Below are 25,702 nucleotides of genomic sequence, written 5' to 3' on the forward strand. Positions count from 1 at the left end.
CATTCAATATTTGGAATCCCGTACTACATATAGCGGTCCAAGCAATTAAGGGAAGTACAAACTTTATAAGACATCATACTTTTGTGCAGTGTTTACTATTTTTTATTTTATTATTATTCTGTACTGCCCAAGATGTAAATGGAGGCTTACTTGATAGCTTCAGTACCTCCGACTGTAACTTGGGAAGAGCTATTTTGGGTCATTGGATATTGGGCAAGTGTGATGAAAAATATTTTTCTAAGGAAAGCATGCAAGCTCAATGGTAGAGCGTTCACCTACTTATACCTGCAGGTGAAAGGTTCTGGGTTCGATTCCCAGGCTCTCTCTAATGTTATATTTTCTGCAACTTGCCTACCAGTCAAATATACCCAACAGACTTTTTTTCTGAATCATTATCATGTATCATTATCATGTATCATATAGTCCATTTTTCTAAAAAGTAACTTATGTACCCAATTTTACATTTTGATTTTTTTCTGTATTTACTAATACTTATACATGTACATATACCATTATATAACTGCATATATATATATATATATAGTATATCATGATTATTTCATTTTCAGGGTAATGAACAATGGAGCCTGCAACTTTCAGCAGAATAACACATGATGTGAGAGGGAAGGGAAAGTTTGTAACAAAATCTGAGCAAACTCGTAGAAAAAAGTGTTCTAGAATCCTCCAAAATACTAGTTCTAAGCAAGAATTTACAGGCACGCACAAGGCATTATCAGAGGGATGCCATACATATCACATTCCTCAAGAGTCTGTAGCTGATATTAATTTTTGTGTCAGTGAGGAGGTTGTGGGTGATGATGAAACATCTGATGGGGAGGAGGTTGTTTCTCTGGACTGGAGAGAGGGGAGGCGGGTGGTGGAGCTGGGTATGTTAGCTGATGCATTGGACTCATGTGAAGGTTGCAGTTTGCCTCTACGTTTGTCGTCTTGTGTGGGTGAAAAAAAGGCAGGATAAGGAGGATGGGTAAGAGTGAGGTGCGACAATCCAATTTGTCAGCACATCCAAAATATACCATTAGGAAAGAGGCATAATTCAACTCGCTCAGGAAGAAAAGTGTGGGACGTGAATACCAAATTAGCTACAGGTAATGTCATATCTTGTCTTTACTTTATGTGATAAATTCAGTGGATAATAAAATTACATAATGGTATATTATAATGTTATCTGTCAAAAACATGATGTTAATTTTATCAATGGTGAAATTTGACACCTTGCAGTACTTTCACATATTATGACATATTTTGTATTGCAGGGATGATTCATGCAGGAGTTGGGCATTCTCAGCTCCAGAGTATTTTTAGTACCCTTAACTTCCCCCCTTTGGGTCACAACATTGTAAAAAGGAGTGAAAGGGAAATTGGGATAGCCATAGAAGAGGTGGCACAGTCATCCACTGATTCAGCAACACAAGAAGAAATGCACTTGCTAAAGTAACATATAAATATTCTATGCTAGTGTTTAAACATGTTGTAATTCTGATATCATTCTAAAGTTGACTTGTGAAAAGTACTTAAGGAGTTTTAACACTCATTAAAATGAGTGTTTTTTTTAAGCATACAATTTGTTTTTAAACCCCTTGTTTTAATTGTCAGTGCTGCCAATACTGCGGAACCAAAGTTAGAAGTGAGTGTGGATGGTGGGGGGCAAACACGTGGAAGTGGCCGTAATTATGGCAGTCTTTCAGGTTAGTAAAATATTCAAATGATCAAATACATAATTTATTATTATTATGCAGAACATGTTTGCTTTAACTATTGATTAGCCATAATAACTCTGTTAGGAATGTTCTAATTTAAGAAATCACTTAAAAATAAATAAATAATATTCACCATTTCCCCTATTTAAAAAATAGAATAGTTATCATAACTATTGCTTATCTACTAAATTATAAAATAATTATTTAATTATGATTTAAATTCTGATTGAAATTGCAATCTCATTAAAAAGAATAATGTACAATCTATAGAATGATGCACTGCACTAGGTTTCTTATTTTGGTTTTTACAATACCTATTTCACTCTCGTTTGTTAGGTCACTGTGCAATGATAGGCACAAAAACTGGAAAAGTTCTGTCTTACTCTGTTAGAAGTAAAAAATGCAGATTTTGCAATCTTAGTCAGAACCAAATGAAAAGGCATGACTGCCGTATGAACTGGGAAGGAAGTGCAAAAGCTATGGAAGCAGACATGGTAGTTGAAATGGTCAAGAACTCATCTAATACTATCTGCTCCATAATTGGAGACGAAGATAGCACCACCATGGCACGTGTCCATAGAGAGGTTGATGAAGGCATCCAAAAGATATCTGATACCAACCATATCAAGAAAATATTAACTAACCAGCTATATAGCCTTCAACCCAATCATAAACAATTATCTTCAAAAATTATAAAATACATTCCCTTATGAAAATTTCCTATAGGATCCTATAGGATTCCTATAGGATCCTATAGGAAATCTTATAGGATCCTATAGGGCACATTTCCTATAGGATTTCCTATAGGATCCTATAGGAAATTGTTGTAAGTTAAAATCTTGAGAAAAATTTATAAAGTATAGCTTCCCTTTTAGCCAACAAAGAAATACTGTTTATTCTCTTTATTTCTTATAAAACTGTGATCAATTGCTCATCAAAATATTTCTATAAATGCAGTTGAATCTAAAAAAAAAATTACATTTCATATAACTTTTGGTTTGTGATTTATTAAAAATTATCTATTAATGTTATCCACAACTGCCTCAAAGGAACCATCATGATATATAACTGAGAAAGACCTATGCTAATAAATAACATACAATTAACATGTTAGAGAGGCTGTCAGGGCAAATTTCATTACCTCACATGTTCTTCAGGATCGTTTATTTGCCAAGTTTTCTTTTCATTTAATTTCTTTTCAACCATAAATGTGAGGTAAACACCATAGTTTGTTTAAAAATATTTTTTGCTTACCTATACATATTGGAAATGAAATGTGCATTGTGAAAATCTGACCATTTTGCTTACACGGAAGCTATAAATTTTAACTTGGAGTTGCTTTTTTTGTGGTTTGGACTGATGATTTAAGTCAAGCAAAGACTGGTCAGAATATAGGGAATTACTGTTTACCCTCGGAAATTAGTTTTCCATGAGTTTTTGAGACTTTTTTTGGCCCTGACAGCTCTGTAATGGCCCAATTGCATATTTAACCAGAGTAGAGTTTTCTCCACTGCTGATTTCTGCATTTTAAAATTCGTTTCTGATTGTTCCTGTGGGCTTGGTTCTATGAAATATGTTCAAGTTCTTAAAAATTTTTTTTTACAAATTATCCAGCTTTAATTCCTTGTCTTTGAAAAAAACAGTTAACTAATAAAGGCTATGAAATGCTCAAAATAAAATTGGTGCAATGATTATTATTGATCTCATTAGAAAATCTTTCCTTCATCATTTTGCATTTTTGTAGACATGTACAATTAATTGAAATTCACAATGTTTTTCTTTTAGATTGTGTCTGCAAATGGTTCAACACAACTTAGATGGAGTTTAAGAAGACTATCACAGTAAAGTTGAACAATGTGCAAAAGACTTTTGTCTAAAATTCTTCAATTATTAAGTGACTAAAGCAGTATGCTGACAATGTACACAATCTGGCCAAGGGAGGTTTTAGCCACTCATTCTGGCAGGAGTTCGAACGCACACAAGAAAAAGACAGTGATGCCACAGCTTGACAAGACATATTTGATCCTTGTGATAACTTATAGAACTTATAATTCAAAAGCAGTAGCAGCATCGTTAAATTTGCAAAAATCTATGAAACAATTCTCTAGTAAGCTGGTTGCATAGCATACTGTGGAATATGTACATTTATACATTTTTATATATTGAATAAAGAATGTAAACATGATACTCTCTTTTGTTTTGAGGGACCAGTGCCTATAACCAATTTTGCCTAAGTTCCAACAATATATAAAAAGCTGTAAAAATATTCAAAACAGTTAATATAAATTTTTATAGGATCCTATAAGATTTCCTATAGGATCCTATAGGAAATTGGGCCAATTTCCTATAGGAACCTATAGGAAATTCTATAGGATCCTATAGGATATTCTATAGGATCCTATAGGAAATTGGGCCAATTTCCTATAGGAACCTATAGGAAATTCTATAGGATCCTATAGGATATTCTATAGGATCCTATAGGAAATTGGGCCAATTTCCTATAGGAACCTATAGGAAATTCTATAGGATCCTATAGGAAATTTCCTATAGGAATCCTATAGGAAATTTTCGTAAGGGTTCAAAAGAATTTCAGTTACATGTGCCAACAAAATCAAGGTGACATTGAAAGTATAAAGAAAGGTCTGGTTGCTATTCCCTGCCATTGCTTTGGGGACCATCGCCATTGCAGCAGCTCTTGGTGTGGACATTTAAAGAATCCAGAGAGCCACAAATTTAGATCACTTCCTTATGGCCGTCCACTGAATGATCCCAGCCTAAAGGCGAAACTTCAACAAATATTTGGACATTTTAATCCAGAAAAACTTTGTAATTTGAAAAGCACTCAAGCTAATGAAAATTTGAATAACATTATAGCAAGCAAAGCACCTAAATCTAAGTATTATAGTGGTTCAGAAAGCCTGAATTTCAGAGTAGGAGCTGCAGTGGCACAAAAGAACGAAGGCCAGTCATATGTACCTGAGGTTTGACTAGTACTGCAATTTATTAAAACAGATCAATATTTTTAAATAAAAGTACATGAAGTATGCATTACTAAGCATCAAAAGTACAAACATATGAGATATCTATCTTAATTACCCTTGCATATGCCAGTTTAATTTATAATGTTTTAACAATTTTATTTTTTTAAATTAAGGTAAATAGAAGAGTTGGTGTCTCTCCAGGCGCAAACACCATAGCTTTAGCAAAAAAACTAGACTCATTGAAGAAGAAAAACAAAATAAAAAGATCAAACAGAAAGGCTAAACTCAGGAGGCTCCAGCTGAAAGCTATCAAATATTCTAAAAAGAGTGCCCAAGAGCTGAGGGAAGGAACATCCTATTCCACCAATATTGATATTGAAACAGGTAAGCTTCACTAAGGAATGTGTAGTGTGCTTTGCACTTATTAAAATTCAAGGCATAAATGTTACAACTTTTGATTTGAGTACTATAATCTGCAACTGTTTGATCTGATGTATTTCTTAATCATTTTAATAAAGTTTAAGCAATGTATATTATAAAACTATATATATGTATATATATATAGATGCACCGGATACAGAAAGGATTCCTCCACCATTAAAGCAACCTACTACCAAGTCTGTATGCCTGAACAATGTGCCATTGGTATATTTTGATCTAGAGACAACTGGTTTAGGTATGCATCCAATCCTATTATATATTTTGATTTAAATTTGCTTAGAATATGAACATTGATTATATAGGGCCTGCTTGTATTACCATTGTTATTCCTGTTGCATATATATATATATATATATATATATATATATATATATATAATATACTACTTTGTTTTAGGAACAAATGCTCATATCACACAGATAGCAGCCCAGGGATCGATGGGAAAATTCAATGAGTATGTGATTCCTAAGAAGTGCATCACTGCTGAGGCTTCTGCCATCACTGGCATTAAGGTGCTGGGAGGACAAATTTACCACCATGATCAGCCAGTGGAAGCCTTAAAGATAAGAGCAGCATTGCAGAGGTTTATCCAGTTTCTTGATCAGAGTAACCCAGTTCTTTTGGTTGGGCACAACATTCGCTCGTTTGATTCAAGGGTGTTGTGTAATGCAGCAAAAGCATGTGGCATGTTGGGAGCACTTGAAAAAAATGTGTGTTCCTTTTTTGACACTCTCCCATTTTTTAGACAGGTCTTGCCAGGCACTCTCCCATTTTTTAGACAGGTCTTGCCAGGCACTCTCCCATTTTTTAGACAGATCTTGCCAGGCAGGAAATCATATAGGCAAGAGGAATTAGTTTATGATTGTCTTGCAGTAAAGTACCCTGCACATGATGCACGTGAGGATGTTGAAATATTGAAAAAATTAGTTGATTCCTTTACACCTTGTCCTGAAACCATGGCAAAGCACTGTTTTGATGTTAATTTTGTTAAAGAGTCATTGGTAGCGTTGGCAGCGAAGAAGAAAAATCTAGAAACTCTTGGTCCCATTAAAAATCTCGTCAGTAAATCCATGCTAGAGAAGATTGCTAGCAGTGGCCTACAGTTAAAACACATAAAGCTAGCATTTGACAGAAACAGTCATCAGGGAGTTGCTGATCTTTTAGGTGAAAAAATGAAAAATGGAAAACCAAGAGTAACAAAATCTATTAAAATTATATCATCAGTTGTGTCTTTTTTCCATTAGGCACTGGTAAAGTTTATTTCTTGAACTGTTAAAGTGCAATATGTTGTTATTGTTGGATTTTTGACTTTTTGAGTGGTGCTGGTACATACAACATTAATGAGATTACTCTGATCAAGAAATTGGATAAACCTCTGCAGTGCTGCTCATTTTTTTTTTTTTTTTGGGGGGGGGGTGAGCCAAAAAGTAACATTCATGTTATATTCATTACATAGATAAATAACAATGGCAATAAACTATTTTCACATGAATGATGTATTTCCTTTATTACTCTCTTCAGTAAATCTGTAGTAAAGTTTATGGCTTACACCTTTGCTTCAGTATGACAAATCTGAAAATAGCTAGTATACTCACTTCAGCTGTTAAACATAATGAAAGTTTTGAATATACTTGGATGTCTCTCCTCAAAAACCAAAAATAAAAATTAAAAATTCGAATATAAGAAAATCATAAACAAATACCGCTTTAGAGAAAAAACACCCATTTTCCCATTGATTTGAATGGGGACTAGTGCATCACGCAGGGTGTAATGAACTTCAACTTGGCGTAGTTCTCTTATTTGGTCGGTGACCCCCAATTTTTTTTCCAAAATTTAAATGAACTTGGATGCCTCTTTACATAAAATAATTTTTTTTAAAGATTCAAACGTTAGAAAATCATTAAAAATAACCTATTAGTGAAAAAACACCCATTTTCCCATTGATTTGAATGGGGACTAGTGCGATATGCAGGGTGTAATGCACTTCAACTTGGCGTAGTTTTCTTATTTGGTCGGTGACCCCCAATTTTTTTTCCAAAATTTAAATGTACTTGGATGCCTCTTTACACAAAATAATTTTCAAAAAAATTCAAATGTTAGAAATTCATAAAAAATGTCGTTTTAGTGAAAAAACACCCATTTTCCCATTGAATTGAATGGGGACTAGTGCGTCACACAGGGTGTAATGAACTTCAACTTGGCGTAGTTCTCTTATTTGGTCGGTGACCCCCAATTTTTTTTGTAAAATTTAAATGTACTTGGATACCCCTTTACACAAAATTTTTTTTAAAAAAATTCGAACGTTAGAAAATCACAGAAAATAATGATTTAGTAAAAAAACACCCATTTTCCCATTGATTTGAATGGGGACTAGTGCGATATGCAGGGTGTAACATATTTGGGCATAGTTCTCTTATTTGGTCGGTGACCCCCAATTTTTTTTTGCAAATTTTTAATGTTCTTGGGTGTCTCTTCAAACAAAAAAATTTTTAAAAAAATTCGAACGTTGGAACATGTAACGACCGATCTACCTTAAGCCGGTTATGCTGACAGCAATCCAGTGAGACTCCCCAGGGGGATAGAACGATCTAAATATATGTGGGAATGGTCTCTAAGGCGAGGTTTACCTGAGTAAATTAAGGGGAAGCGGACTCTCTATCATGGGTAAGACTCTCTGCCATTTCACACTGGGTATTAAAAAAAACAATCACATAATAACGTTCCACCGTTGCGTTTTGCTATCCATTTGAACTCAGGCTAGCTGTGTGAATTTTCAACAATAAACGGTGCATTGTTCCCATATTTCAAACATAATGTCTTTGATATTTTTCCATCCATACATATATTACCATCCGAAAGTTGACTACATGAGCATGTATACACTGTAATTTCCTTAAAAAGCCTAGACTGGATATTTCATTATTTTATAGTCAGTAAACTATCAGTCTTCTATGTCACCGCACATTAAAATACACAATGCGTTATTTTTTCATCGCTTTAAAGAAATCAACATAAACATTTCAGATGCCAAACGATTACCCTTCGGTGACGGGATCAGACCACTGGATACAAAAATTCCGCACGATATTCAGATGCTACGACATAAACGCTGACGGCTACCTGACAGAGGAGGACTTCATGTTAAGCACTCAGCGTGCAACTGAATATTTAGGACTTGACGGTAATGGTGTAACGTAATTTTTAAAAATGCATTAAAGCAGTTGATGTGTTTCTGTGGTTTAACACAAAATGTAATATATAACGTACAGTATAATAAGTTACTGGTACACAGTAGTACGGTGTGTTATTTAAAAGATCTATACCTTGACCCAGTTGGCGCTTAAATATTTCACATATTTATAAGCCTATGGCTGTTTAAGTAAATTTGTTTTACATGTACCTAATTGTTTTATTCATAATGATGCAATTACTTCAACAGTCTCATGCTCGTAGTGATGTCGCATAATGCATGAAGAATGCATAAACTGGCTTGATTGCTACCATGGGGACAAATGCCGGTAGCAATGGGTATTTAGCGAAATTTAGTGAAACTTATTCGATGAAGGGGTGTGTGGTCGGCCGGCTCAAAAAAAAATTGCACTCTGTTCATCTCTCTCTCTCTCTCTCCCTCTCTCTCTCTCTCTCCGGGTAACCGTATGAGAATTATCAAGCTGTCATTTTCGAGCACAATTCTAACTTTGAATGAAAGTTATATTGAAAATGCATGGGGCGCCATGTATATCTGATAGTTTGTTTCAATTTTTCTCTTTCCATTTTTAGACAGGAAAGCAAAGCATCTTTTACATCAACGCCTTACCTTTTGGGGAATAATTCCGAAAAGCCCAGAAGACCCGTCCAAGGTTACAGAGAAAGATTTCTTAAGGAATATATCCTCGGTCGTTAACGAAGATAGTTTTCGACAAAAGTATCTCCTAAATATTTTAACCGTGGACTTCAAAACCATGGACTTAGACGGCGACGGATTTGCATCCGAGGACCAATTCGCGGCTTTCTTTTACAGTTTGAATGTTCCAATCGACAAATCGAGGGAAATGTTTGGCATGTTGGACGACGACAAAGATGGTTTCATATCCATGGACGAATTTGCCCACGTATTTATGGAGTACTTTTTTACCGAGGATCCAGAAAACGCATACAACGAGTTATACGGACCACTGGCCGAAGAAGTGATGCTTCTTTCTGCCAAAAATAAAGGAAAATGTTAATACCCAGGTGTACCTCAAATCACCTCATTTTAATTGGAATTTTATTTTTCTGAGATTGATTGTTTATGGTTGTACGCTATATTATGAGTGAGAAAAGGTGATGAGCGTCCCGTCTGGTCTTTTCGCTACCAATGAAAACCACCTTTTATTTCCCGAAATGCACGAAACGTTCATTTCATTTAACGTGATCCTTGAAGCACCGCGTTCTCGTGACTCGTGATTGTGGTTTTTTATTCTTCGCCCTTCGTGAAACGAAGTAATTATACCCGGTGATGCGCATCATGAGTGAGGTATGAATTAAGTTTAATTTACTGTGATTTGTGAATGAATGGTTTTATTTCTCGTGAATTTTGGTCTACCACCATCCCATTTATTATCATGGGCTGGTTGTGAAGATAAGTCTCGAGTTTTGGTCTGAAATATTTTTCATGTTTTTCTTTTCCATGTTATTTATTTATTTATTTATTTATTTATTTATTGTTATAAAGTGCAATTATTAAATTGGCCTAATTCCGATTTATATTAGTTCAAAGTAGATTGTGCCTTTGTTCTCAATGTTGAGACTTATTACATGTGTATAGCTAAGCTTATCCTGTGAAACAGGTCCCAAATATAGACGAGCCATGTCAAAAAGGACATATAGTCGGACTAAATGAGTCGAACCGACGATAAATCAAAATGAATGGCACATTTTACCTTGTACTGAATTTGCCTAAACATTGTGCTTGTGTTGTCGTTCATGGTCGTGTTGATAATGCTTTGAAAAGCTGGAGGTGGTTACTCTGCATGTAGGAAATTATATTCTGAACGATAAATTATTATTATTATTACTATTATTATTATTATTAGTAGTAGTAGTAGTAGTAGTAGTAGTAGTAGTAGTAGTAGTAGAGATTCTAATATTGTGCCATTAATTCCGTCTTGAAATAAACCTCAGTTACTATACAGTATTTTCTCATACTAAATTTTAATTGAAATTTTAATGGAAATTACATATATCCAGGATTCAATGTTGAGTCCTAGCAGATATAAAGCCTAGGTCAAACTGCGCTTGCAACCTCTTGGCAGCCTCTTTGCAACCTCAGTCGCAAGGAGATTGCCATAGGTTTAAAAGTGGTCGCATAAGGTTGCTAACAGGTCGCCTGCGATCGTTGACATATGAAGGCCATTTTTTGTGCACCGACAACCAGGCCCCGTATCTCGAAAGCATCGCGTATTGCGAATCGCTATATCAAATAGAGGCTACAATGTATTATATGGGACTAGTATGGGTGAGTTATGGAATCGAGACACTTGCTCACGTGCGCAAGCGTCTCGATTCCATGGCCCCGTATCTCGAAATAGAATCGGTTATGGAATCGAGTCGCTTGCGCACGTGCGCAACATAGCGAACCTTTCGAGATACGGAACCCAGTTCTACCAGTTCGATATCCTAAAGGTTGCCTATCGGTCTCTTCTTGGTTGCCAGTAGGTTGAATAACCAGAAGCATGCCACTTGCAACTACACGGTTGATTGACGGTATTTAGTCGTCTGGTCGCTTAAAATATGCCGATTCCCTCAATGTTTTATCGCTCTATGTCATTTAAAATCTGCAAAGCCATTATCTGAGTAAACAATGGAACAAATACACGAATGGAGAGAAAACGGAAAATAGAAATATTTAATCAACCATGTATAATTGCTATTTATTATCATATTTTCAACCATTAAAATTATTTACAAACAATGTAACAGAACTTTAAATTAGTCCAATAATCTTAAATAAAAATAGTTTCAATACATACAATTTAACATCCTTCCAGTGCTTGGTATCCTTACTACAAGGATGAGACTGTGAAAAGTAAGCGGAAAACGCCTGGGGTTAAAAAGACAAAGGGAAAACCACACATTCGGTTGCAAATCAGTTGGAAAGCAGTCGGTGACCTGTTAGCAACCGGTAGGATACCACAAGTAGGTTTTTCGGAGGCCAGGAGGTTATCGGTGCTGCACAGAAAACTGGCGCAACCTGATATTAACACAACGTTCATTTGGAAACCACTTTTCGAGTTGTTACAACCAGTCGCCGACCTTTTTGAAACCGGTGACAGCTGCAAGTCGCAAAGAGGTTTTTTTGTTCATTGTGATCTTAACCGCACAGGCCTTGCGACCTCAAAGAGATCAAGTATTTATACATGAACAAGAAAATATAAAAGAGTGTTATAAGATTTATAAGGATTAAAACATATTCAAATTTATATTTTCATTACATCACTGCTTTCGTTAGGCGAGGGTGTAGTCTGTTCAAAAGTTCGAAAAACATTGCTGTTGTAATTTTAGACCTTGTTGCAATCGGTTTGCGACTGCTTGCCGATCAAAATTGGCCATAGCTTCTTAATTAGCTCGCAAAGTGATCACATGCAACCGCCAGATTTTGTGTTTGAAAAAAGAGTAAAAGGTTGCAAGCGCAGTGTGACCCAGACTTTAAGTATCTCCACCATTTTGGCTTCTGATGCTGAAGGTCCCAGGAAACATACTATCGTCTTACTTCTGATAATAACGTATGAGCGATGGTGGATCGTATGACGGACTCTGGGACGGTGGTACCGATTCGCAACGGCGGATCGTTGCGTTATTATGTCGTACAGTTTGTAAGTCCAGGGTATTATCATGCTATGTTATATCACATCGTTGGATTAATCAGAAAATCCATTCGTTCAGTGAGCGTTATACATGTACCTTGATGTCATTTTTCCAGGAAATGTCCTCAGTTTTTCATGCTGAAATGTGTTAGTTTTGCATTCTGAAGGCATTCTGGTCATCGAGATGATGCTAGCTGAGTTTCCCTACTTATTTTACCCACTGCTTTTGAAAACTTCCATCACCAATTCCCAAATCAACGTAACTCGCTTATTACTTCAATGCATCCCTTTTAAAAAGAGAAAGTACAAGTACTAGTCGACCAATGGTCCAAAGAATTCATTATATTTATTATCGGGATCTTCAGTTAACCAAAACTCCATATGGGCCTCTGCATACTCTGCAAGGGATATAAAACCGTCCTTCTCTGCGTCCATCACATCAAAGATGTCCTTCGAGTGCTCAACGGGGACGTGGATGCCGTAGAAAAAAGCGGCGTGTTCTTCCTTGGAAATAAACCCATCGCCGTCGAGGTCCATCCCATTGAAAGTAGTCGCGATGAGTTTTACGTGCAATTCTTGTCGGTAGTTGACCCAGTTGACGAATGATAAACTATGCTGCACATATTCGTCTACTGAAATCTTGGCCGTTGTGTCGTCTTCTGAGTCTTTGACGAGGGATTTCCAGACTGCGAGACGTTCGTTTAGAATGCGTTCGGCTTTCTCATCTGAAAGAGGCGAGGGCAGATATTAAGGGAGCATTCCCATCGAAAAGAGCTAAGGTCTAGTAAGGCCTCGACCTAAATATGGCTGACTTACATGAAAGGAAGACCGCCTAAGCCATTTTGATTAAAATGGTCTCTCCGCCTCTCACACGCCTCCCTGCGCGTTGTCCCTTCAGGGGCTCACAAGTTAAATATCGGCTCAATTTAACTGGTCGAAGGACAACGCGTGGTGAGGTCAGCCATATTAAGGTCACGGCCTTATTAGACCTCGGCTCATCTCGATGTGAATGCTCTCTTTTAGTTAGTATGTACGGTTTATGGCTGTATTACCAGAGCTTTTAGATCGATCTATCCCCGCGGGGAGTCTCACTAGATTACAGTCAGATAATCCGGCTTAAATGTCCGTCCCGCCTACTGCAAGCTGTAAGGGGTAATTAACTTTCGTGTCCGCTCGGCTGACAGCTATTTAGCGTGAACCCCCAGGGAGTTAGGTCGATCTAAAGTAGATCGATCTAATCTCTGGAAATGGGGTCTAAGTCTCTTGCTTACAAAGATTGCGTTTTGTATTATTTATTTATTTATTTCATTTATTTGCTTGTTTTTTCGTATCAAACATGTAAATCTATGGTCATTGAGAGAGAGAAGAGAGAGAGAAGTTCTGATCTTCCGACTCGCTTTATTACGAATTCGATGATTTGATGTATTTCAAATAGTCTGCGTGGTCATCCTTTTCATCTTATTTCACCTAGCTTGCCGTTTTTAGATGTCATTATCTGTTCAAAGATGGTGAGAAGTTAGGTAGAGGGGTTAGGTCCTAAGGGGTTTGCTTTCAAAATTTCGCTGAGGAGGCAATACACAGATGGTTAAATAATGAATAAACTGTAGCACCAAAAACAGTTTCTTTTGAAAGGGGGGGGGGGGGCAGAATTCACCATTTTGTTTCATAATGGGGAAAGTGAGTACTTAGTCCTTACGGATTTACCTAATTATACGCAAGTATAAAATGAGTGGAATATAATAAAAACTTTAAAATTAATGCGAGGAAGGGGGATAATTAATAAACATTGAAAACGGTGTGATTTATTTAAGCGCGTTTTTTAAGAAAATTACCATCAATATCCAAATACTGGACAACACGGCGGACCCCAATCACCCAGTCTTCTCTAGTGATGCAGCCATCTGAGTTCGAATCTAAGCACTTGAATACGGTGCGAACTTTTCTTCTCCAGTGTTCCGAGCCAGTCACAAGCGGGTAGTCCGCCGGCATCTACACGGTAGATATTTCAATGAACAAGATCCAGAATCATTGAACAAATAAGGCATAAAAAGCTGAATTGTTGTACTCTCTATATATACATGTATATGTATATAAACGCGTGCGGAAATGTCCTTATCGTCGCCAGTCCAGAGTGCATTTACCCAACTGCATTGGATATTGACACTTTTGATCATTTTCCTCCACACCCTCACAAAAAATTAAAGATAAAAAACCTTCTCCATTTTTGTAAGAGATATGTATTACATTCATGTATTATGTTTAGTTTTGTAAAATGCAGCATGCCCCATCTCTCATTTAACTTACTTTTTTAAAACTCAGTGGTTGGGTTGTCAAGCCTCGGGCAGGTCTACACGATGTGGGGAAACCTGCAATCAAACATGGTCGAAAAGTAATCCGAGGTCTCCAGGATGTCTTAATCCTTATTAATCCCCGCCTTGGTTGGATAATTCTTGCTAATCCCCGGCTTGAATGTATATAAACCGGTATGTACTTAGCTAATCCTCGAGTACATGTACCAGCAACTTTCAATGGCGCAGCCATGTTTAATACCGGAAGGTGGTAGGAATATCTGTCGTGGTTATAACGCTCAACATAATGTAATGTAATGTCTACTCAGTGCAGCTAAAAATGCGTTCCACCTATGACCTACGATGAAAAGGTAGGACCTCTCCATTACTTATACACATGACAATACTGTCAATGCGTTATTTTTTACTCTCAAAAAAGAGATAATGCGATCGTGCGTTTTCTTTTGAATAAAGAGTGTAAAAAAAGTAGGTTATGTTCACCTGTGTATAAGTTATGACAGCTTAAAGCAACAGCATGCACAGCCATTGAGATAAAGGCGCCGTCACAACTGTCGCAATAAATTTAATGTATTAAGAATACTCATCATATCTGGGCTTTTCAAGCAAATTTTGCATATTCATACAATTTACCTTGTCAAATTTTAAATACTGCCCACTTGTGTGGGAATTTGTGTAGAAATCGATACCAAAAATTAGGAGAAATCCAGGAAAGGGACCTTCGGTTTGTATACAATGCCTACTAGTACGCCAGTCCTTACCATGACCTTCTAAATTTGACAGGCTAAAGTATTTTACAGATTCGTAGGCTTAGGGTACTAGTTACAGAAATATATAAAGTTGCAAAATGCTTTGCACCTGCAGTATCGGAACTCTTTCAGAGAAGAGAATCAAACTACGATCTTAAATAAATCAAACGTGATACAGGGGCGGATCCAGGATTTTTTGGAGGGTGGTCAGACTTTTCAGGACTGACAGGCCTCGGATGCGAACCCTTGGAGTGTTTTGGAGGGCAAACAGTGTCATTTCTAACGGTTAAGATCTATTAATCAATTAGTAAAAATTCTAATTCCAAGAGGGGAATACCAGTGATTTTTTCAGAAACCTAGTCTAGACTATTTTAGGAGGGAAATGAAGTCTTCCTGAATTCCAAGTCCAAGTTCAACAAATAATGTTTGTAATAGTCTAACAAAGGGCGTCTTGCAATCCACGGTCTCACACAGTGCTTCCAATTTATTTTATTTTATTTTTTACTTCTTAGGTAGTCAAAGCCATTGATATAGCAGTCCAATCTATTTGAAAATAAGCCATTTTACCAGACTATTTTTTTTTTTTTGTCTTCTGAGAGGGGAATTTATGAGAAAGCAGCTACCGTCACAAGTTTGCAACATATATATTCTGTGCGACCTTGTCAACTGGCTGCTACCAGTTGACAAGCGATTGCTACAGTCCTGCAACCGGTTTTCAATCACCAAGTGGTTGCTGATAGGTTTTTTTACTGGTGTGCGACTGGTAACTTATAGCTTGAAGACAGTCTATAAGAGATTGCAGATACCATACTGCAACCTTTTTGCAACCGGTTTGCGAGTGCTTGCCGATCAGAATTGTCCATAGCTTCTTTATAAGCTCGCAAAGTGATCACATGCGACTGCCAGATTTTGTGGTTGCAAAATGGTTGCCAAAAGGTTGCAAGCGCAGTGTGACTCAGGCTTAAAGTATCTCCACCATTTTGGCTTCTGATGCTGAAGGTCCCAGGAAACATGTCATCGCGAGAGTCTTACTTCTGATAATAAAGTATGAGGGATGGTGGATCGTAAGACGGCAAACATTGCGCGTTTCAAGTAGAAAAAGATTTGACTCAAGAACGATGGTATCGATTCGCAACGACGAATCGTTGCGTTATTATTTTGTACAGCTTGTAAGTCCAGGGTTTTATCATTACGTGATCTATCACACTGTTGGATTTATCAGAAAACCCATTCGTTCAGTGAGCGCTATACATCTACCTTGATGTCAGTTTTCCAGTAAATGTTCCCAGTTTTTCTTTCTGAAATGCTCTGTTTCATTCTCAAAACATCCTGGTCATGGAGATAATGCTTATTTTATCCTGCTTTTGAAAATGTCCATCACCAATCCCCAAATCAACGCAACTCGCTTAAATTACTTCGATGCATTTCTTTTTTAAAAGTAAAAGTACCTAGTCGACCAATGGTCCAAAAAATTCATTATATTTATTATCGGGATCGTCGGTCAACCAGAACTCCATATGCGCCTCTGCATACTCTGCAAGGGATATAAAACCGTCCTTATCCGCGTCCATCACATTAAAGACGTCCTTCGAGTGCTCAACGGGGACGTGGATACCGTAGAAGAAAGCGGCGTGTTCTTCCTTGGAAATCAAGCCATCGCCGTCGACGTCCATCCCATTGAAGGTGGTCGAGATGAGTTTTACTTGCAACTCCTGTCGGTAGTTGACCCAGTTGACGAACGATAAACTATGCTGCACGTATTCCTGTACTGAAATCTTGGCCGTTGTGTCGTCTTCTGAGTCTTTGACGAGTGATTTCCAGACTGCGAGGCGCTCGTTTAGAATACGTTCGGCTTTCTCATCTGAAAGAAGCGAGGAGCGTTATTTATGTAGGCCTGCATGTACATGCACGGTTTACGTCGCTTGCTTACGAAGATCGTGATTTGAATTAATTTATCTCTGTTTTAGATGTCATTTATTTATTTATTTATTTGGTATCATAAACTTTTATGCACACCTTATTTATATGGTTGCTGAGAGAGATTGAGAGGGGGGGGGGCTTCTTCCGCTTCTAATTCGCTTTATATCCCTAATTCGTTGATTCAGCACATATAAAATAATCTGCGTAATAAACTAATGGATTTACATAATAATAATACGCAAGTATTAAATGAGTGGAATATAATTAAAACTGTATGATTTGTGCGAGGAAGTAAGATGATTAATTAATAAACCTTGAAAACGATGTTATTTATTCGAGCGTGTTTTTTAAGAAAATTACCATCAATGCTCAAATACTGGACGAAACGGTGGACCCCGATCACCCAGTCTTCTCTAGTGATGTAGCCATCTGCGTTGGAATCTAAGCACTTGAATACGGTGCGGACTTTTCTTCTCCAGTGTTCCGAGCCAGTCACAAGTGGGTAGTCCGCCGGCATCTAGATAATTCAATGAACAACGATCCAGAATCATTATAAAGTAATTTATGACAAGCTGAATTGTGGTACTTTGTGTATACTTATATTGACGCGTGCGGACATTTCCTTACAGTTGCTAGTCCAAAGAGTATTTACCCAACTGCACTGAATATTGACACTTTTGATCATTTTCTGCCACACCTCCACATGAAATTAATGATAAAATGAATAAAACAAAATGAAACATTATTAAAAAAAACTGTTCATTTTTGTAAGAGATTCCTGTTCATCCATGAATTACATTAAATTTTTTAAAATGCAGCATACCCCATCTCTCCTTTACTTTAACTTACTTTTTTAAAACGCAGTGGTTGGGTTGTCAAGCCTCGGGCAGCCATGTTTAACATCGCAAGGTGTTAGGAATATCTGTCGCGGTTATAGCCCCAACGTAATGTAATATGATGTCTATTCAGTGCCATTAAAATATATGATCCACCCATGGCTTATTATGACTTACCGTAACTTATACACATGATAATACGGTCAATGCGTTTTTTTTACATTAAAACAGAGATGATGCGATTGTGCGTTTTCTTTTGAATAAAAAGTGGAAGAAAATAGGTTATGTTCATCTGTATATAAATTATGATAGCTTAAAGCACGAGCATGCACAGCCATTGAGATAAAGGCGCTGTCACAACTGTCGCAATCAGTGAAATGTAGTAAGAAGACCTATCATATCTTGACTCTTCACGTAGACTTTGCACATTTAGACAATTTGCCTTGTCAAATCTTAAATACTGCCCACTTGTGTGGGAATTTGTGTGGAAATCGATACCAAAAATTAGGAAAAATCCAGGAAAGGGACCTTCGTTTTGTTCACAATGACTACGCCGGTTCTTACCATGATCTTCTAAATTCTGTGCACATGAGTAGGGTTAGGATACTAGCTACAGAAATATAAAAAAGTTGCAAAAGGCTTTGCACCTGCAGTATCGGAACTCTTTCAGAGAAGAGAAACAAACTACCAGTATGATCTTAAATATATCAAACGTGATACACTGTGTGTGGTTTTCATTGTGAAGTTGTAGTCTTGATAAACCAACGAGATGTTTTATTCGTGTTTTTGGTTCATATTTATGCCAACTTTCATTAGCATGCTTTCAATATTCTAAATGGTAAATGGATGAACTGACATCTGCTATTTCACGGAAACTACTCGTAGTCTGAAAAAAGGTGCACGAATGTATCCAAAAAAAAAAAAAAAAAAAACTGTGTAACGGCTGACCTAGGTTCACTTTTGCATCATGGCACTTGCACTGGCTCATTATCGAAACGTTGACACTTCCTCTGGGAAAAAGTCGCCAATGTCCAAAGCGTATTCAATTTCTCCAGAATAATAATAATAATAATAATAATAATAATAACTTTTTAACATATACGCATCTAAGTTGTTACCAACTAAAATGTGGTAATGTTCCGTTTTGAATCTGGTATAACGTAACAGAGAGTCCTCCATGACAGAGAGTTCGTTTCCCATTCATTTTTGTACAGGTAAGCCGAGCTGCCCTGGATTTTGAACATTCAAGTAAGGCTAACCCTAACCATTATAACTAAATGGCGCGCGGACTCTCTGTTACACAGACCCTCACTCATTTCCGTAACACCGTTTTTTTTTTCGCGAGAGAACGGAGTGCTCTGTGTATTTCCACGGGTCACCACCTGTGACTTTGGCCTGTCACACGACCCTTTGCCCTCCTCTTGACACACAGCAGACAATAGACCACCACGCGATCCATTTCCAGTTTTTCTTCCATGGTCACACCTAGCTTAAAAGAGGTACGTATGAGTCTAGCATATGAAATTAACGGACAACTCTGAGCGTTTGAAATCACTCTTCTCAGGCGTATGATCAAGAACGAATGAGCAGCGTAGAAACAGCGTATTGATACCGTGTTTACACCACACAACTTCCTCTTGAATATCGTAAGAGTAGCCTATACAATGTAGGGGTAGGTCCTATGTCAAGGTTTGTCAAGGTATGTTCACTATCTAAAGCATGGGTCCCAACATACCTTCTACGTCTGGTCTACGGCCGAAAAGTTGGAGAAAACGTGGGATTTCGTGCGTATTATGAACGCACAATATGATTACCAAATGAATACCGTATTTCCTTGAGGTCAGAGTGTCTGCCTCCGACGCGGGATGACGTTTTTGGTGAGAAAATTATTTATTTGGAAGTTGAGGAATAGAGAATATGAACCAGATTTATACAAATAATTTAAAACAAGCATTTCGCTCAGAAGAAAATATAATTCTCTGACGCTTAATTGTTGACAAAGATATGCGCGTCAGTAAATACAGACTTGACATTTAATATGGAATATTTTTTCCAAAACATAATTCATCAGTTTTTTTCCTATTTTGCTAACTGATAAATGAAAATAAGGATTAAAATCGTGTTTTAATAACTTTTGATAATCTCTTCGATGTCATTGTGACATCAGTTCATTAATTGTATTTGTCAGTGAAGCAAACAAAAATACATTGCCTATTTTAGGCCATACGACAACCATTGAAAGCTAGCGATATTTTGGATCGCCATATTTTCCTAATTATTGTCTTTAAAAGAGTTACACGCCCCACAAAGGCCCCCATGTCAGTGTCTAGTCACAGCAACAGTCGCTGTTACGCTTGACCTCATTTTGCTGCTACCAGAGCTTTCAAGCCGCAAGGCATTTCTTATGATAGGCTTTTTAGAGTTTAATCTGGAATAAAATTTCAGAATACGGTTAAAACTTGTCCAATTTGGCTCTGTTTTGATGTAGGACATGCAAGCCGTTGATTCGTCGAGTAATGACCTACCCACATATTGTCTATGTGGTTCAAATATGGCGATTTTGATGACCAAGGTAGCTACTCATTCCCTTGGTTCTGTAAGTTATCTGCTATTAAAAGTGCTCTGTTTGAACCGGCAACCTCAACCTGCAACCTAAAATTGTTCCTAAGGTGCCCCCTATCAAATAATAGTCAAGTGGTTCCCAGATTATTCCTTTATTTGATCTGGTTCAGGATTTCATCGATGACTACCATTGGTGTTTTGGCACCAATGTGGTATCCACTCCAAATACCGACACTGTCAATGACCCTAGTCACTTAAGAAGTGGCACACGCTTCGTCGTAGGCCTCTTCAGGATGTCTGTAAACTCTGTTTTGACCAGTTTAGCGGTAAAGGTTAAATCTGACCTCAATAAAGAAAGCCACGCGGTTTCATTGTTTTACCCAAAAACTGTCATGGCCCCCCAATTCATGAGAGAAATAGACTAGGCTACTTTGCTGTTTACGGTGGCTTCCTCAGAGGACGTCTGGAATCCTAACCTGCTGATATCAGTTTGGTGTTCGCTAAGGGCCTTGAAAAACACGTTTTGGTGACAATTTGTCCCTCATTCAAAACGGACTGGGTGGTTTTGGTTCAATTGCAGCAGTAAATCCTGAAGGACAGTGAGTTCTATACCTTGGTTGTAAGACGTCGATGCATTGGGCTTGGTCTCTGCGTAGTGTCTCAAACCGGGCATAACTCTATAAAACTGTGTAGACCGTTCCGTTTGACACAATAATCTGTCTGGCAATGTCTGTGTCCTTATCGTAGCCAGTCCAGAGTGTATTTACCCAACTGCATTGGATATTGACACTTTTGATCATTTTCCTCCACACAAAAAATTAAAGATAAAAAACCTTCTCCATTTTTGTAAGAGATATACATTCATGCATTATGTTTAGTTTTGTAAAATGCAGCATGCCCCACCTCTCATTTAACTTACTTTTTTAAAACTCAGTGGTTGGGTTGTCAAGCCTCGGGCAGGTCTACGCGATGTGGGGAAACCTGCAATCAAACATGGTCGAAAAGTAATCCGAGGTCTCCAGGATGTCTTAATCCTTATTAATCCCCGCCTTGGTTGGATAATTCTTGCTAATCCCCGGCTTGAATGTATATAAACCGGTATGTACTTAGCTAATCCTCGAGTACATGTACCAGCAACTTTCAATGGCGCAGCCATGTTTAATACCGGAAGGTGGTAGGAATATCTGTCGTGGTTATAACGCTCAACATAATGTAATGTAATGTCTACTCAGTGCAGCTAAAAATGCGTTCCACCTATGACCTACGATGAAAAGGTAGGACCTCTCCATTACTTATACACATGACAATACTGTCAATGCGTTATTTTTTACTCTCAAAAAAGAGATAATGCGATCGTGCGTTTACTTTTGAATAAAGAGTGTAAAAAAAGTAGGTTATGTTCACCTGTGTATAAGTTATGACAGCTTAAAGCACCAGCATGCACAGCCATTGAGATAAAGGCGCCGTCACAACTGTCGCAATAAATTTAATGTATTAAGAATACTCATCATATCTGGGCTTTTCAAGCAAATTTTGCATATTCATACAATTTACCTTGTCAAATTTTAAATACTGCCCACTTGTGTGGGAATTTGTGTAGAAATCGATACCAAAAATTAGGAGAAATCCAGGAAAGGGACCTTCGGTTTGTATACAATGCCTACTAGTACGCCAGTCCTTACCATGACCTTCTAAATTTGACAGGCTAAAGTATTTTACAGATTCGTAGGCTTAGGGTACTAGTTACAGAAATATATAAAGTTGCAAAATGCTTTGCACCTGCAGTATCGGAACTCTTTCAGAGAAGAGAATCAAACTACGATCTTAAATAAATCAAACGTGATACAGGGGCGGATCCAGGATTTTTTGGAGGGTGGTCAGACTTTTCAGGACTGACAGGCCTCGGATGCGAACCCTTGGAGTGTTTTGGAGGGCAAACAGTGTCATTTCTAACGGTTAAGATCTATTAATCAATTAGTAAAAATTCTAATTCCAAGAGGGGAATACCAGTGATTTTTTCAGAAACCTAGTCTAGACTATTTTAGGAGGGAAATGAAGTCTTCCTGAATTCCAAGTCCAAGTTCAACAAATAATGTTTGTAATAGTCTAACAAAGGGCGTCTTGCAATCCACGGTCTCACACAGTGCTTCCAATTTATTTTATTTTATTTTTTACTTCTTAGGTAGTCAAAGCCATTGATATAGCAGTCCAATCTATTTGAAAATAAGCCATTTTACCAGACTATTTTTTTTTTTTTGTCTTCTGAGAGGGGAATTTATGAGAAAGCAGCTACCGTCACAAGTTTGCAACATATATATTCTGTGCGACCTTGTCAACTGGCTGCTACCAGTTGACAAGCGATTGCTACAGTCCTGCAACCGGTTTTCAATCACCAAGTGGTTGCTGATAGGTTTTTTTACTGGTGTGCGACTGGTAACTTATAGCTTGAAGACAGTCTATAAGAGATTGCAGATACCATACTGCAACCTTTTTGCAACCGGTTTGCGAGTGCTTGCCGATCAGAATTGTCCATAGCTTCTTTATAAGCTCGCAAAGTGATCACATGCGACTGCCAGATTTTGTGGTTGCAAAATGGTTGCCAAAAGGTTGCAAGCGCAGTGTGACTCAGGCTTAAAGTATCTCCACCATTTTGGCTTCTGATGCTGAAGGTCCCAGGAAACATGTCATCGCGAGAGTCTTACTTCTGATAATAAAGTATGAGGGATGGTGGATCGTAAGACGGCAAACATTGCGCGTTTCAAGTAGAAAAAGATTTGACTCAAGAACGATGGTATCGATTCGCAACGACGAATCGTTGCGTTATTATTTTGTACAGCTTGTAAGTCCAGGGTTTTATCATTACGTGATCTATCACACTGTTGGATTTATCAGAAAACCCATTCGTTCAGTGAGCGCTATACATCTACCTTGATGTCAGTTTTCCAGTAAATGTTCCCAGTTTTTCTTTCTGAAATGCTCTGTTTCATTCTCAAAACATCCTGGTCATGGAGATAATGCTTATTTTATCCTGCTTTTGAAAATGTCCATCACCAATCCCCAAATCAACGCAACTCGCTTAAATTACTTCGATGCATTTCTTTTTTAAAAGTAAAAGTACCTAGTCGACCAATGGTCCAAAAAATTCATTATATTTATTATCGGGATCGTCGGTCAACCAGAACTCCATATGCGCCTCTGCATACTCTGCAAGGGATATAAAACCGTCCTTATCCGCGTCCATCACATTAAAGACGTCCTTCGAGTGCTCAACGGGGACGTGGATACCGTAGAAGAAAGCGGCGTGTTCTTCCTTGGAAATCAAGCCATCGCCGTCGACGTCCATCCCATTGAAGGTGGTCGAGATGAGTTTTACTTGCAACTCCTGTCGGTAGTTGACCCAGTTGACGAACGATAAACTATGCTGCACGTATTCCTGTACTGAAATCTTGGCCGTTGTGTCGTCTTCTGAGTCTTTGACGAGTGATTTCCAGACTGCGAGGCGCTCGTTTAGAATACGTTCGGCTTTCTCATCTGAAAGAAGCGAGGAGCGTTATTTATGTAGGCCTGCATGTACATGCACGGTTTACGTCGCTTGCTTACGAAGATCGTGATTTGAATTAATTTATCTCTGTTTTAGATGTCATTTATTTATTTATTTATTTGGTATCATAAACTTTTATGCACACCTTATTTATATGGTTGCTGAGAGAGATTGAGAGGGGGGGGGGGCTTCTTCCGCTTCTAATTCGCTTTATATCCCTAATTCGTTGATTCAGCACATATAAAATAATCTGCGTAATAAACTAATGGATTTACATAATAATAATACGCAAGTATTAAATGAGTGGAATATAATTAAAACTGTATGATTTGTGCGAGGAAGTAAGATGATTAATTAATAAACCTTGAAAACGATGTTATTTATTCGAGCGTGTTTTTTAAGAAAATTACCATCAATGCTCAAATACTGGACGAAACGGTGGACCCCGATCACCCAGTCTTCTCTAGTGATGTAGCCATCTGCGTTGGAATCTAAGCACTTGAATACGGTGCGGACTTTTCTTCTCCAGTGTTCCGAGCCAGTCACAAGTGGGTAGTCCGCCGGCATCTAGATAATTCAATGAACAACGATCCAGAATCATTATAAAGTAATTTATGACAAGCTGAATTGTGGTACTTTGTGTATACTTATATTGACGCGTGCGGACATTTCCTTACAGTTGCTAGTCCAAAGAGTATTTACCCAACTGCACTGAATATTGACACTTTTGATCATTTTCTGCCACACCTCCACATGAAATTAATGATAAAATGAATAAAACAAAATGAAACATTATTAAAAAAAACTGTTCATTTTTGTAAGAGATTCCTGTTCATCCATGAATTACATTAAATTTTTTAAAATGCAGCATACCCCATCTCTCCTTTACTTTAACTTACTTTTTTAAAACGCAGTGGTTGGGTTGTCAAGCCTCGGGCAGCCATGTTTAACATCGCAAGGTGTTAGGAATATCTGTCGCGGTTATAGCCCCAACGTAATGTAATATGATGTCTATTCAGTGCCATTAAAATATATGATCCACCCATGGCTTATTATGACTTACCGTAACTTATACACATGATAATACGGTCAATGCGTTTTTTTTACATTAAAACAGAGATGATGCGATTGTGCGTTTTCTTTTGAATAAAAAGTGGAAGAAAATAGGTTATGTTCATCTGTATATAAATTATGATAGCTTAAAGCACGAGCATGCACAGCCATTGAGATAAAGGCGCTGTCACAACTGTCGCAATCAGTTAAATGTAGTAAGAAGACCTATCATATCTTGACTCTTCACGTAGACTTTGCACATTTAGACAATTTGCCTTGTCAAATCTTAAATACTGCCCACTTGTGTGGGAATTTGTGTGGAAATCGATACCAAAAATTAGGAAAAATCCAGGAAAGGGACCTTCGTTTTGTTCACAATGACTACGCCGGTTCTTACCATGATCTTCTAAATTCTGTGCACATGAGTAGGGTTAGGATACTAGCTACAGAAATATAAAAAAGTTGCAAAAGGCTTTGCACCTGCAGTATCGGAACTCTTTCAGAGAAGAGAAACAAACTACCAGTATGATCTTAAATATATCAAACGTGATACACTGTGTGTGGTTTTCATTGTGAAGTTGTAGTCTTGATAAACCAACGAGATGTTTTATTCGTGTTTTTGGTTCATATTTATGCCAACTTTCATTAGCATGCTTTCAATATTCTAAATGGTAAATGGATGAACTGACATCTGCTATTTCACGGAAACTACTCGTAGTCTGAAAAAAGGTGCACGAATGTATCCAAAAA

At 37.5% G+C, this 25,702-nt stretch overlaps 3 protein-coding genes across 4 annotated transcripts; 1 reads left to right on the forward strand and 2 right to left on the reverse strand.

Annotated features, from left to right (window-relative positions):
• The first annotated feature begins 1,274 nt into the window (after positions 1–1,274).
• LOC106177003 (uncharacterized) lies at positions 1,275–7,012 on the forward strand. Its single transcript, XM_087014053.1, has 7 exons — positions 1,275–1,452; positions 1,615–1,706; positions 2,055–2,416; positions 4,280–4,699; positions 4,873–5,083; positions 5,265–5,375; positions 5,537–7,012. The coding sequence occupies exons 1-7, from the start codon at positions 1,277–1,279 to the stop codon at positions 6,382–6,384; spliced, it is 2,220 nt and encodes a 739-aa protein (XP_086870179.1). The 5' UTR covers positions 1,275–1,276; the 3' UTR covers positions 6,385–7,012.
• Positions 7,013–10,158: 3,146 nt separating this feature from the next.
• On the reverse strand, positions 10,159–21,722 carry LOC106173683 (sarcoplasmic calcium-binding protein). Of its 2 annotated transcripts, none has more exons than XM_013554884.2 (3): positions 21,278–21,722; positions 13,818–13,974; positions 10,159–12,710 (listed from the first exon to the last, which is right to left on the reverse strand). In XM_013554884.2, the coding sequence occupies exons 1-3, from the start codon at positions 21,512–21,514 to the stop codon at positions 12,298–12,300; spliced, it is 807 nt and encodes a 268-aa protein (XP_013410338.2). In that variant the 5' UTR covers positions 21,515–21,722; the 3' UTR covers positions 10,159–12,297. The 2 variants fall into 2 exon arrangements, with proteins under 2 accessions (XP_013410338.2, XP_086869276.1); XM_087013150.1 differs by lacking the exon at positions 21,278–21,722 and adding an exon at positions 14,290–14,824.
• Positions 21,723–23,476: 1,754 nt separating this feature from the next.
• On the reverse strand, positions 23,477–24,843 carry LOC106173672 (sarcoplasmic calcium-binding protein-like). The gene is made up of 3 exons (XM_013554871.2): positions 24,799–24,843; positions 24,310–24,466; positions 23,477–23,889 (listed from the first exon to the last, which is right to left on the reverse strand). Exons 1-3 carry the CDS (start codon positions 24,841–24,843, stop codon positions 23,477–23,479), a joined length of 615 nt encoding a protein of 204 aa, XP_013410325.2.
• Positions 24,844–25,702: the final 859 nt, after the last annotated feature.

The sequence above is a fragment of the Lingula anatina genome, chromosome 5, assembly GCF_051362555.1.
Source record: "Lingula anatina isolate TDL-2025a chromosome 5, LinAna3.0, whole genome shotgun sequence".
Taxonomy (NCBI): Eukaryota; Metazoa; Brachiopoda; class Lingulata; order Lingulida; family Lingulidae; genus Lingula; species Lingula anatina.